The 13,904-nt window shown below is 57.3% G+C and overlaps 1 protein-coding gene across 1 annotated transcript in view; it reads left to right on the top strand.

Annotated features, from left to right (window-relative positions):
- The window catches only part of MAPKAPK3 (MAPK activated protein kinase 3), a 28,492-nt gene extending 15,158 nt beyond the window's left edge, over window positions 1–13,334 (top strand). The window contains exons 3-11 of the mRNA XM_068981945.1: window positions 4,509–4,648; window positions 5,834–5,898; window positions 6,313–6,392; window positions 8,213–8,336; window positions 9,551–9,626; window positions 9,953–10,077; window positions 10,527–10,612; window positions 10,885–10,965; window positions 11,907–13,334. Of these exons, the coding sequence (XP_068838046.1) occupies window positions 4,509–4,648; window positions 5,834–5,898; window positions 6,313–6,392; window positions 8,213–8,336; window positions 9,551–9,626; window positions 9,953–10,077; window positions 10,527–10,612; window positions 10,885–10,965; window positions 11,907–12,059 (930 nt within the window). The 3' untranslated portion in view covers window positions 12,060–13,334. The remainder of the gene's footprint in view (window positions 1–4,508; window positions 4,649–5,833; window positions 5,899–6,312; window positions 6,393–8,212; window positions 8,337–9,550; window positions 9,627–9,952; window positions 10,078–10,526; window positions 10,613–10,884; window positions 10,966–11,906) is intronic.
- Window positions 13,335–13,904: the final 570 nt, after the last annotated feature.

Genomic DNA, 13,904 nt, shown 5'->3' with positions numbered 1-13,904 from the left:
AGAGGATCTTCCCGACCCAAGAATGGAACCCACATCTCCTGCACTGGTAGGCAGATTCTTTAGCACTGAGCCACTTGGGAAGCCCAAATGGGCAGATCGTTGGGCCTTATTTTCAAAGTTAATATCATAGAGTTCAGAGGCACACACATACCTTGGCCCCCACACACTGACACACATTTCTCATACCCATACTACCTACCCCCATACACACCCTTGCGTGTACCATGCCCTTGCATGCATGTACTCATGTGTCCAGGTACCCATGTTTCCAAGCACGTGAACACACTTACACACACACTCCCCTGCTCGTGTGCACACCATGCCCCTATGCGCACGTTTATTTTGGAGCAAGATTCCTGAGTCTTACAAGCAGTAGTTTGGCCACTGCCTCTCTGACTTGGAGCCACTCTGGCCTTTCATCCCCTCTCTGGGAGGGGTTGTCTGGATGCTCTGTGTGGAGTCCTGCTCTCCTCCGGCCCAGCCTCACCTTACTCCATCCTGGCAGCCCCAGGGCAGTGACCTCACCCTCCAGAGCCTCTTTGCCTCAGTCTGCAAACTGGGGCTGTTGGTTCCCGCCCTGCTTGCCTCACAGGGTGGCACTGAGCATTCCCATGAGATAAAGGAAAAGAGTGTTTTGTAAACTGTAAATTGTTTTCCAAACAGTCAATTGCTGCAGTTGTTTTCCCAGCTCCTGAACTCAAGAATCCCTCCACCTGCAGTAAACCCTGTGCTTGGGTGGGAAGAGACGCTGTGTGGAGGTAGTGGAGTGGTCTGGCCGATTCTGAGGCTCCATTACACCTGGAGAGCCGGAGGGGCATGGGCAGCTGTGTCTCTGGGAAGCAGGCTCCTCTGCCCCTCAAGCTGAGGGAGTCTGCAGTCTGGTGGGGTTGGTCAGCATCTCGGCCATCTGACTGTGGGCTCTGGGGGTTGAGGAGAAATGGCAAAGGAGAGTAAGGCGAGAAGGGAGAAATGGAAACCACTTCAGCAGAGTCTGTAACTAGAGCATTGTCATTTGATCAAGGAAGTGTTATCTCAGATTCAGTACTTACCTGGCATCAGTGGGCGGAGGGGCACACCTCCAGCATAGCTGGGAGCCGTCCCAGAGGAAGAAGCCAGGGTTCTGTCCCACAGGTGTGCGGAGGATCCTGTTGGGTGCTAGCTGGAATCGTGGAGCAGCTCAGGAGACGTCACAGACCCTCCCAACTCTGGCGTACCCCTTGGGGGGTTTGGGGGCATCTGTGGGAGTGAGGCCAAGATGTGGATCTGTTGGGCACCCCATCTTCTTTTCTTCCCAGCTGTGACTGGGGACCAGGATACTGAGTGGCCTCCAGCAGTTTCAGGCGTTAGGATATGGGGGTCAGTGGAGACCCAGAGGCTGCTCCGTGAGCACAGTGATGTTGGAAAGGGGCTGTAGTAGGTACTTTGAGGAGCCCCTGACCAGAGGTCCCCTCTGTAGTTCCCATCCTTCCAGTATTGCCCGAACCCTGCACCTTAACACCAGGGAGACAGAGGGACAGAGAGGCAGAAGACCAGCCCCAGGTCACGCCGAGAATCGGAGCAGAGCCCAGGCCTCCTGTCTTAGCCCTGTGCTCTTTTCCATGCCTGGGAAGACGGGGCTTTTGCTTGAGGACCCCTTTTATGAAGGATAGGGACCCCTCAGGTACTTGCATGAATGAAGCCTACTTGTAGCCATGGGCTTGCGGGCTGGAGGAGTCAGGATGGGCTTTTCCTAGAAGAGGAGGTAAAGTCTGGTTCACCAGAGAGGGCAGGTGAGTACCGCGGGGAGGAAGTTGGGCCGGGTTGTCATGTCTGATCTGTTGAGCCTTCCTGGGTCCTCCCTCAGTTTCTTCTTCTCTCCTCATGGTGGGTTGTGAGAGTTTCTTCCCTTCCCCCTCCCTTTATAGGTTTGTTCATTGAATCCCCAAGTATTATCCAAGCCCGTGCTCTGTGTCAGCGCTGGAACCCAGACTGGCCCTGCCCGTGGGGGCCCACAGTCTGAAGCCGGAGACGACCCGGTGCCGGCCTGACTGGGGAAACGGCCACATGATCTGGGGCCAGTTTCTCACCTCTCTCTGCCTCTGCGGTGGTAATAAAGTCCCTTCCTCCTAATATTTGTAAAAGGCTCAGAACAGAGCCAGGCATATTGAAAGTGTATTGTCTATATGTGTATGTGTGTGTTTCTAGAGTTATCAAAGGAGCAGGCTAATTGTAGGTCATGAGTAAGTGATGTGCAGGAGGGAGGAGAAAAGGGCGATGATGCAGGAGGTTTCTGGGGAGCGGGAATGTTTTCTTAAGATTAAAAAAAAATCTATATTTATTATTTGTTTATTTGGTTGCACTGGGTCTTAGTTGTGGCATGTGGGATCTAGTCCCCTGACCAGGGCTCAAACCCATCATCCCATCCTTTGTTTGTTCCGGAGCGCAGTGTTTTCTGCCAGGCCCCAGCCGGGGACTCCCAGGTTAACCCCACTTGCCTCTGCCTTCATGCTCCCTCCAGCCTGGTGGAGGTGCAGAGGCAAAAGCCACTGAGGGAGGTGCTGGGAGGACCTCTGAGAGCAGGAGGCATCTGAACCGAGTCCAGAATGTTCCTCAACAAGGGAGAGCTGGCCCGGTGGAGAAGGAGATGGAGCAAGAGAGCACGGGCTGTGGGCGGAGCGCAAGGCTCGTTTGGGGCCAGTGCGTCCGGGGTTCCGACCTGAGCCAGGTGTTCTGGGCCCAGGGCAGCAGAAAGGGAGCCGGGAGAGAAGGCGAGCTCTGGATGCCAGGGAAGAAGGTGGCCTTTATCTGGAGCACGAGGGCTGGGGATTTAAAGAGTGAGGGTGGGGACAGGTGGAGAAGAGCCAGAGAGGAGGAGGTGGGACTGAGGACCCCAGAGAGAACCTATCAGCTGTGGGCTGGGTCTTTGAGGAGAGGAGAGAGAGGACCCTGGTACAGGGGTCGGGGTACCAGACGCAGGACAGAGTGAGGGTCCAGGAACCCTCCTGGAGGCCCTGCCAGGACATGGTCAGGTCGGCTAGGGAAGAGGTGGCAGGGGGCAGAGAGAAGTGTTGGGAGGCCAAGCAGAGACGAGGCGCTGAGAGGACAGAGCAGGGAGGGAGAATGGTGCATCTCTGATGCTGTGGTTGGAGCCTGAGGCGCCTCAGGACGCAGCGGGGGCAGGGGAGCCGATGTGACCAAGCCTCTTTCCCCCAGTGCTGTTAAGGAAGAAGCTGGTGCATGGGCGCTGTGTGGGCAGGGAACAGAGGAGGCAAAGGCAGCACGAGCAAGGGATCCATGGTTTCCAGGTCTGCCTACAGCCGCCTCTGTGTGCCCCATTCTGGACTGTTAGCAGAGCGGGAGCCCCCAAGCTGGTGGAGGGGCTTGCCCACCTCCTTGCCCTCCACACTAGGGTCACAGGGAACAGCTCCCCAGACCAGCGGCAGACAGATGCGGAGACCCACTGTCTTCCTCTCCACCCCAGTTGATCTTTGCCTGGATAGCTTGGTCCCAGAGGCTGCCCCACACATGCCCTAGAGGAGGGGAGACCATCCTGCCCAGGAAGAAAGCAGGGCCCATGGTGGCCCAGGGTCCTGTGGGTACTGAGCCAGACGGAGCTGGTCTCAGCCTGTCTTGGTTTGCAGCCTCGCTCTTCAGCCCTGTTCGACCAGGAAGCAGATATGAGCAGCCTTACTGGGGGATGCCTCATCCCTGTTCTCCCCATTCTGGGCCACCTCCCCCAGAAGGCCGACTTCTCCACCCCCTCCACCTCTGAGCATGACCATTTCAAGGTCTTGCTCATTTCCGGTGATTGGCCTTAAGGTTGGCAGCCACTGTGTGGGGCTGAGTTAACCCGAGCAAAGATCCCAACGCCCACCCACCTGCTGCCTGCTTTGCTATGATGCATCCTGTGGGGATGACTGTTATTACTCCATTTTACGGAGTTGTGGGCTGTGGCTTGGAGCTGTGAATGTTCGCTTGAGGTCACACTGAGTCATGGAGGAATTTAACCCCAAGGCCGGAAACCTCACCCCACCAAGGAGTCACCCCCATTGAGCAGGGTCCTCCTTCCCACCAGCCTCTACCTCTGGCCCACAACCCTCGTGTCATCCCACTGGAAACGAGGCTCTGGGGACGTGTGGCTCCTGGCACAGGGTCTCACAACTGATGTGTGATTTGACTACAAAATCCTCTCAATTTCCACCTCAGTTGCTGCCCCTTGGGAAAGGAGGCAGGGGCTTCTCTGGCCTCTGAGCCCTTCCAAGCTTTCAGCTACCTCCCAGGCCTTCCTGAGCTACGAGCTAAGCTTGCTTGAAGCTGACCCTCAGCCAAGTGCAGGGGCTCATTGGACCACGCATCCAACCTGGACTGGAATCCTTTTGCCCATCATCAGCTGGGTGACCTCAGGCAGGTCACAGGCCTCTCTGAGCCTCCGTGTCCTTGTCTGCCAAGTGAGGGCAGTGGCGCTGTCTGGGTGGCTCCTGGGGAAGTGGATTCTGGGCCTGACACTGTCTGTGCCTCCCTGCCCTCAGCTCCTGTACGACAGCCCCAAGGCCCGGCAGGAGGTGGACCACCACTGGCAGGCCTCAGGTGGCCCCCACATCGTGCGCATCCTGGATGTTTATGAGAATATGCATCACAGCAAACGCTGTCTCCTCATCGTCATGGAATGGTATGCCGGCCCACCCTCCCTCAGCATCTCATTGGTACCCCTGTGCCCTCCCCAACTCCCGCCATTCTTTAGAGGTCTCTGTTCTTCAGATAGCAGCCCCGGGAGGGCCCCCCAGCCCCTGAAGGGTGATGGACCTGGGCAGCTGGCCCCAAGGGCACTCCTGCATGGGTGGAATCCTCAGTGGCTGTAATATGGCTTCCCTGGGTGTGAGTCCCCCTTGGTGAGGAGGGGCTGTCGGAGAAGGCCGCCAAGCCCTGAGTGTGGCTGGGATGGGGGAAGACTGGGAAGAGTGGGATATGTGCTGTCCCCTCGGCTTTCTCCTCGCCTGGATTTGCGCTCCCGTGGCTCACCCCTGCCCCCCACCCCCGATGCTGGGTGATCCTGGCCTGGATCCACGACCCAGCAGCCTCCTCCATCCTAGGCTTCTCCCGTGAACAGCCCTAACCTTCAGCCCTAACCTTCTCAGAACCTGGGCCCTGGGTCTTGGCCTCCAGCTCCTCCCTGTCTGCCTTTCAAGTTCCCCCTCACCCCATAGGGTAGCAGCTCTTGGGTCAGATTTGGGGTTCAGATGCTGACTCTGTCACTCACTAGCTGTGTGACCTTGGGCAGGCCTCTCACCTCTCTGGATCGCTGTAACTTCCATGTAGAGTGTGGAGGGAGATCTTAGTGCGGCATTCACCCTGTTCATTCTAAGTGCTCCAAGTACTGCCGAATCAGTCTTCCCAACTCTGTGAGGTTGGTGCGCTAATCCCTATTTTACAGAAGAGGAAGCTGAGGCACAGAAAGGTGAAGGGACCCACCCAGGATCACACAGCAGTGCCCGCAAAGGGTTTGCCCAGGGCATGGCACACAGTGGGTGCTCAGAAGACTGTGGTCATGAGGATGATGACTGACATCTCATTCCTCACTTGGGTAAACTTGGATAAAAGTGGGGCTGCCAGATCAAGACAGTGTCCCTGGGAACATAGACGCTCCCTGGGGAAGATCCTCCCCTAGTTCGAAGAGTTGAGTTCAACCCACCCAAGCCAACAGCCCACCACGCACCAGGCTCTTCAAGACACAGTGAGGCTGACAGTGGCCATTCCCCAGGGGAAGAGCAGCAGGGCTGGAGGCCTGGGCCCATGACGCGGGGCGGGAGCAGGCCGACGCCTGATCCTCCCGCTCTGTCCCTGCTTTCTCCGGCAGCATGGAAGGTGGTGAGTTGTTCAGCAGGATTCAGGAGCGTGGCGACCAGGCTTTCACTGAAAGAGGTATGTATGTGCCACTGCACAGGGAGTTTGGGCCGAGATGGGGCACACAGAGTTTCTCTGTGCCACTGGGCAAGGCCCTGTCCCTCTCTGTGCCTCAGTTTCCCCACTTGAACAAGGGTAGGGGGAGAGTGTTCTTCCCCCAAGGGGTTCTGTGAGTCTGTGGCAGCTTGTCAGAGATGGACTCCCCATGGGCCTGGGATGGAGGCCTCAAGACTTCTTGGTGCCAGCCAGCAGCTGAGCTGGGGGCATCTCCAGAAGAAACTAGGGGGACCAGCATCGGGCTCTGAGGTGGGGTCCTGGGTGGCAGGAGTGCACTATCTTGTGCTCTCCCAAGAGGGGTGATGGGGAGGGGGCCCCTGGGCTGCCTGACCCTCGAGAGGCATCCCTGGCCCCCTCCTCTGTCCATGTCTGCAGAAGCCGCAGAGATCATGCGGGATATTGGCACTGCCATCCAGTTTCTGCACAGCCGGAACATCGCCCACCGAGATGTCAAGGTGAGGCTCCAGGACCCATGTTGGGGGACCAGGACAAAGAGTGCCATCCACAAACCCCAGCAGTCCCAGCATCCACTGGATGGAGGCCACGTTCCTTGCTTGGCATTCCAGGCCTCTCCCCGCGGCCCATACTGCGTGGCTCAGCCTCTCCTCCCACGGTCCCTGCGTGTTCACTGTGCTCTAGCCAGACAGGCCTCCTTGTTTCCTTCAAGCGTATATAATCCCAGTAGGCATAAGAATAAACTAGTGCCCACCTTGAGCCACTGGGTCCTGAGAAGCATCTCGTTTAATCCTCACCCAGCCCTGTGAGAGGGTGCCATTATCCATTTGACAGATGAGGAAACCGAGGCTCAGAGAGCGATTGTCTTGCTCAAGACTCTGCAGATGCTGCACTGTCGTCTTGCTCAAGGCTCTGCAGGTGCCTCCCTGGGGATTCATGCATTCATTTGTTCACTCAGCAAGAATTTTGTGAAGACAGTGTGCCAGGCTTCGGTGACAGGGCTGCCCAACACTGTTAGAGCTTGTGTGAAGTAACAGCCATAGTTCCCGTAGGCAGAGCCCTCTGATGGCAGCATTTTAGGGGAAGGAGGCCCTTTGCTGGCCACTGGACAAAGGAGTGGAGGTGATCCTAGTGGCTGGACCTGCTTGTCCCTCCAGTGGACGGGCTTGAGAATGTTCTCTCCAAATTTCCTGTCCAGGGAGGACTGGATCTTACAGGTGATTAGGATCAGACGGAAGAAATGCAAACCAAGGCTTCACATGCACACACACACTCACCTGCCTGTGCCAGCCACTGTCAGAGCAGAATTACAACTCCTGGGCCCTCGGCCTCCCACCTAGACCCTGACTGCCCCGCCCCCCAGACTTATTTCCTCCTAAGACCGGGCAGAGGAGACCCGAAGGTCCAGCCGCTGTATCAGGTTCTTCTCCTGGCTGTGTATCACCAACTCGTGCGGTTACCCTTTGATTTTGGATACACACGGAGCCACAACAGTCTCACCTTCTGAACCATTGCTTTATTTTGGCCCTGGCCTCCTTTTTTTTCCCCTAAGTGGAGAAAAGCCTTCTATGGAGAAGATTCCTATAGAAAAACTGCTTGCCTGTTTTTCACCCCAGTCCAAGTTTGGATCATCTCAAATAGAACCTGAGAAATAGCTTTCACTGGCTCCAAACTGAAATTCCATGTGCCACCCCATCCCTCTGCCCCAGCTCTGCTGCTTCTCTCCTTGGGCCTAGGTCCTACCCATTCATTAGGAAGCAGCTTGAGGGCTGCCTCCTCCATGCAGACCTCCCCACTGCCTTCATCCCTCAGACCCTCTGTGCCCTACAACCAGGAAGACTGGCCTCTGTGCAGCTCCTGGGGCTGAGTTCCCCGAGCAACCTCAGGTAGGGGCCTGTCATGCAGGCTCGTTCTGGGCTGGGTACAGGATGTGTGCTTGGCAGCACTGGCTCATGAGCAGCCCCCCATTTCCCTGGAACCTTCATTTTGGCATCTCATGGCAGCATCACCGACTGAAGCTCAGAAGTTCCTGCCCCTGGGCTCTCTGTGGCACTCAGTTATCCCCAGGGTTGGTGGAACCACTGCCTTAGTTTCCCCTCTGTGAAACAAGGTATCACCTCTCAGCTACGTTAGTCTCCTCCACCTTTGGCCCACGTCATTGGTGGCCAAGACCCAGGTCTTTTTTAGTGAGATGGATCCGGCTCCTCCTGCCTCAGTCTGGATGAGGGAGGGAGGAATGAAATCTGACTGCAGGTCACCGTGGAAATCTGCCCCAACCTAGTGCCTGAGTCCAGACTAACGTTTTCTCTCCCTGGCCCAGCCTGAAAACCTGCTTTACACGTCCAAGGATAAAGATGCGGTGCTGAAGCTCACGGACTTTGGCTTTGCCAAAGAGACCACCCAGAATGCCCTGCAAACTCCATGTTACACTCCCTACTATGTGGGTGAGTCCCTGAGATGTGGCCGGTACCTCTTTATTGCACCCCGCCCCCCACCCCTACCCCGCTGTGGTCTGGGGCAGCCTGTGGGACACAGAAGCCAAAGAGTTAAAGTGCTGTGAGGAGGGAGGGGAGGGTTCTGTCTGTGTGGAGGTGGCAGCTGGGGGGCCGGAGGCTACAAAAATATTCTCCCAAACTTCAGTTTTTGCTCTTGAAAATAGATCCAGGAAAATTCTGGCTCTGGCCTGTGAGCTGAATGACATCACAGTGGCTCTAAATATATATGTGATAAAAGGCTGCCGTCGGCTTGGGATGGAGCCCAAGTGCGGTTGTTTTTCTCCGGTTTTTATCTTCCTGGGAGTCATATTCAGAAAGTGGGCAGGCGCGTCCTCCTACACGAGAGGGAAGCAAGGGGCCAGCCACCTGTGTTTTGGGAAAGCGTCCCTTAGGTGAGGGCCAGGATGGGCCCCGGGCCTTCACACACACTCATGCTTCCTGCAAAAGCTCCCTGCTCCCCTGTGAGCAGGTAGCCCCTAGACCTGGAGAAGCCACCCCCACCACCCCGGAAAGTGCCCCTTCCTGGAGAGTGGGGTGATGACTTGTTTACAGACAATTCTTCTCCCTCAGGATAAGCCTTCCAAGAGCTGTTGAAGGGGTGGGAAGCCCCCCGAGACAGCTGGAATGGCACTCTGTTTACCAGGACGTGTTTTGTAGTATTTTGACTTAGTAATCTCCTGGCCTACCGATTTCATCGCACAGATGGGAAGACCAAGGCCCCATGGGATGGTCGCCAGGTGAACAGTACCCAGAGCCCTGGCCACGGCCCCTCCTTGCCCATGACCTAGGCTGTCTGTTTAGGAGGCAGGGGATGCAGGGCAGCTGCTGGGCTGGGGCCCTCTCCGCTATGGCAGGACCCCACCCAACCCCTGACTGCCCTTCTCTCCTTCCCCTACCGCTACTTGGGCTGAGATTGGCCCAAGGTAGCTAGGAGGTTATCATCTCTTACAGCCCAGCCTGAAAGTGGGTTTATTTTATCTAGGAGCTGTTGCTCCTCCCCCAACTTCACACACATGCTGCCTTCCCAGAAGGTGCCAGACACCAATCTGCTCTGCCCCATCCCCGGCTTGGGCACCTATTCCCACCTTGCCCAGGCTGTAGGCTCCTGCCGGTGCCCCAGGACCCTTGGCCTGAGGGTCCTCCTTTGCCCTCTGCCCTGGCAGCTCCTGAGGTCCTGGGTCCAGAGAAGTATGACAAATCATGTGACATGTGGTCCCTGGGCGTCATCATGTACATCCTGTGAGTACCTCCCTTTCCTGCACCCGTGGGCACCCTTGGAACTGCTTCTGCCCCCACCATCCAGGGTGAAGGGCTCAAGCGGGCCACTCTTCCAGCAGTCTGCTGTTCCCTTCTGGTCATGGGACACCTCTCCTTCAGGCTCCGCAGAGGCCTCCCCATGCCAAGGGCAGCTGGTGTTCCTGGAGATGAACTCCCGAGTTCACAGGGCTGATATTATTGCCCTGGTGTCTGGCTGCCTGTCTCCCAGTCAGGGTCTTGGGGAGGAGAATGGGTCCGCCCTGGTGCTGCCCCCACACCTGTGCCGAATGACCTCCGCCCTCCCCCAGCCTGTGCGGCTTCCCGCCCTTCTACTCCAACACGGGCCAGGCCATCTCCCCGGGGATGAAGAGGAGGATCCGCCTGGGCCAGTATGGCTTCCCCAGCCCTGAGTGGTCCGAGGTCTCCGAGGATGGTGAGTGACTCTCTGCCTAGCTCGCTCCACCGGACCCCAGCCGCCTTCCTTCCGGGAGAGACCACTTAGGTGTCAAACCGACCTGTGTTTAGATCCTGGCTTCCTCCACATCCCAGCTGTGTGATCCTAGGCAAGTCATCTCACCGTTTGAACGTCCTTCTCTATGTCTGCCAAATGGGCTCAAAACCTGCCTCCTCAAAACTTCCCTTAATTCTTGTCCTTCATTCATATTTTCCCTTTGGGGACCACGAACAAATCTGGCCTGTATCAGTTATTTATTGCTGCCTAACAAATTACCCCAAACACTTAGTGCCTTACAAGAAACCCTTATCAGCACACTGTTTCTATGGGTTAGGAATTCGGGAGCACGTTGCAGAGCTGGCGGTCTCTGGGAGTGGGAACTGGCTCTGAGCAGCTCCACAGCCTCACCACTGCCCTCTCTTCCCTAGCCAAGCAGCTGATCCGCCTCCTGCTGAAGACGGACCCCACTGAGAGGCTGACCATCACACAATTCATGAACCATCCCTGGATCAATGTGAGTGCCTCCTCGTCCTTGGCAGGCCGGGTGACGAGCTTGAGCAGGGCTGCCGGAGGGGTTGATGGCTCCAGAGGCCCTGGGGTGGGCCGCAGATATGCGGTAGTGCCCTGCCTTTGCCTGCCTTTGCTCCTGGTCGCATCAGGCTCCTTCACCACCCTAAGCCTCGGATTCCCCACTGGAGCCCAGAAGAAAGGGGTTGGGGTGGGGGGCAGCCGGTACTGTCCCAGGTGCCTGCAGGGTCTGATCCACGGGCTTGGGGCTCCTTCCAGCAATCGATGGTGGTGCCCCAGACTCCACTCCACACGGCCCGAGTGCTGCAGGAGGACAGAGACCACTGGGATGAAGTCAAGGTGGGTGGACCATCTCCCCACAGGCCTCAGGGTTTTGGAAAAAGGGACTGCAGGGTGGTGACCTCCCAGAACCTGGGTCTTCGACCCCCTCTTGCCTCGTGTCAGTGACCGCATAGTGGTCTTTGGGCCACACTAGCCCATTCAGGGCAGTGCTCCTGACTTGCTGTCTCAGTGAAGTGGGGCTTTTGGCATAATTGCTCTTATGATCCAGAGAAGGCAATGGCACCCCACTCCAGTACTCTTGCCTGGAAAATCCCATGGATGGAGAAGCCTGGTAGGCTGCAGTCCATGGGGTCGCTGAGGGTCGGACACGACTGAGCAACTTCACTTTGACTTTTCACTTTCGTGCATTGGAGAAGGAAATGGCAACCCACTCCAGTATTCTTGCCTGGAGAATCCCAGGGACAGGGGAGCCTGGTGGGCTGCCGTCTATGGGGTCGCACAGAGTCGGACACGACTGAAGTGACTTAGCAGCAGCAGCAGCTCTTATGATCTGCAGCATCTGGGAGGGTGGGCAGCTTGCTTTTAGACTCAGCAGAGACCAGATCTGAGCCTGTGGGGCAGTAGCTCAGAGCCGGGGGCAACCTGGGCACAATCTTCAGGCGCTGGTAAGCTGGGTGCACAACACGATGGTGTCCCCTGAAGGCCTTGTGGTTCTGAGTGGATGACCTTGGTCCAAGTCCCTGTCCTGCTTACCCTTGGTGTAGTCCCAAGGAGTCACCACACTTCCTGTGCCTTGTCAGGTAAGCTCAGTCTTTACCACGGAGGACTGGAGTGAGGACTGTGTGAGGCAAAGCGATGGGCCCAGAGCCGGGTACATGGGGGCACTCGGGTGGCAAAGGTGTTCACTGGTGTCACTGACACTGTTAAGGGGCCACTCAGGCAGGAGGTGATGTCTCTTGAGGTCAGTAGACCTGCTCTCCCCCCATCCCCATCCCCAGGAGGAAATGACCAGTGCTTTGGCAACCATGCGGGTGGACTATGACCAGGTGAAGATCAAGGACCTGAAGACCTCTAACAACCGGCTCCTCAACAAGCGGAGGAAGAAGCAGGCGGGCAGCTCCTCGGGCTCGCAGGGCTGCAACAATCAGTAGCTCCTGCGACCTTGGGGGAGCCAGAGGACACACTGGAGTGGCCTGAAGCCCTGACCTGGAGGGCTCAGGGTCCTGTTTTTTTAACAAAAGAGTTGTTTGTGTTGTGTTGTAATTTGTCACTTGGAACTTCGGGATGGGGGAACATGACCCCAGGTCCTTCAGAATCTCATCCCAGGGTCAGGCCCTAGAGAAGGGCCAAAACCTGGGCTCCGGGGAGCCACGTGCTGCAGCTCCAGTGCCTTTGATCACGGAGGCCTGAATGCCCTGTGGCTGCATCCCGCTCAGGGCCTGGCCGTAGGGTTCTAGGCCCCTCGGCTTCATGGTTGGGCTTCCCTCCTTCTGTGAAAACAGCTCCCCAGAGGGTGGGCAGATGGGCCTGGCCTTGGGAAAGGCATCCGGCCACTGGTTGTCATGGCAACCAGGGACAGAGTTGCCAGTCTCGAATGCTGAGTGAGTGAGCAAGGGAGGGAGGGGGGCAGTCGAGGGTCTGCCTGCCTGCCTGCCTTCTTGGGGAGGCTGCTCTCCTTCTGCCACTCACCCCTCTCACACTCCCCCCACCCCTCCGTCTTTGGTCTCCCTGAAGTGTCAGGGTCAGTCTGCCTGGCTCCCTGGGTGGTCCAGCGCTGTGTTGCTGCAACCGCATCCCACAGGGCCCTTGGAAGTCTCCTTCCACAGAGTGCCTGAGCCCAGCCATCCTGTTACAACACCCCCCCACCCCCACCCAGAGTGGCCTCTCATCTCAGTGAGGGGTTTAGGGGGACAGATATTTTTAACCCTTTTTTTACTTTGGAAAATGTCACTGTGACAAAAGCCAGTACAGTTACCTTGCCCCCCTGCTCGTCAGATCCCAGGCAGGAAAGCCTGTCCTTAAGGGTTCGCCCCCTACTCTGTCCTGGTTGACGGCAGGGCTTGTTTCCTGGTGTACTTTTGTGAGAGTGGATGGCTGGAGGCAGGGCTCAGGGGCTCCCCCTTAATCCAGGGCCTCTTTCTGTACTTTGGGTCAGACTCGAGGTAGTGGAGTGCTGCTGCTTAGAGGGTCTGGTCCTTTCTTTTTTGCCTGAGTCAGAGCAGACAGGGCCCCTCCCTTGCTGCTCCAGGCTCACCCAGCCCCACAATGCCCAGGGAGCCTCAGGATGCTGAATGCCTGATATGGGCCTGGCCAATGCCTGGCCCCCAGCCTGCTTCCTGTTTTCTCACCCTTCTCTCACTGGCTGGGAAACCCTAGACCATGTCAGGGAGGACAACACTGCTGGGTTTTATATCCAAGTATTAATAAACAGCATTTTGGCATTTTTCCCTTGTTCCTAGGTTTCTCATCTACACAAGTGAACAAAAGTAGCCCAAGGGCACGTGCTCACACCCACTAGTAATTTCACTCCTGCCGGACAGGGTGCTTCAGGCCTGGTAGACATGCCAGGCTGGCTCCAGGGCCACCCTGGCCTCACCAGGCTTGGAGAGGTCAAGGGAGCAAAGAGATGGCAGCTGCCCCGGGTTTCCAGCTCTGTGCCTCCCAGTGCACCGTGTGGGTGACACCACCCCCGGCCCGGTGTGCACTGGCGTCTGCCCACAGTGGCCACCCCCAGCTGTGTGCCAGCCTGCTGAAGGGCGGGCAGAGCGCCTGCTGCAGCGCTGAGCTATTTTCAGAAGCTGCCAGATTTCATTTGGCAGTGAGAGTGTCGGGGAGGGGAGGGGGCGGGACGCTGGAGACTGTCTTTTGACTACTCTAGCAACAGAGCACCCTCTGCCCCCCGGGAGCCCTTTCGGGCAGCCCCGAGGGGGGCCCGGACTGTGGCAGATGCCCCAGCTTCTGTCCTCCCGGGTCCCCACAACCTCCTCTGGCACCCG

The sequence above is a fragment of the Capricornis sumatraensis genome, chromosome 10, assembly GCF_032405125.1.
Source record: "Capricornis sumatraensis isolate serow.1 chromosome 10, serow.2, whole genome shotgun sequence".
Taxonomy (NCBI): domain Eukaryota; kingdom Metazoa; phylum Chordata; class Mammalia; order Artiodactyla; family Bovidae; genus Capricornis; species Capricornis sumatraensis.
Note: the sequence above shows the minus strand (reverse complement) of the source record. Positions and strands in the feature narration are given on the sequence as shown.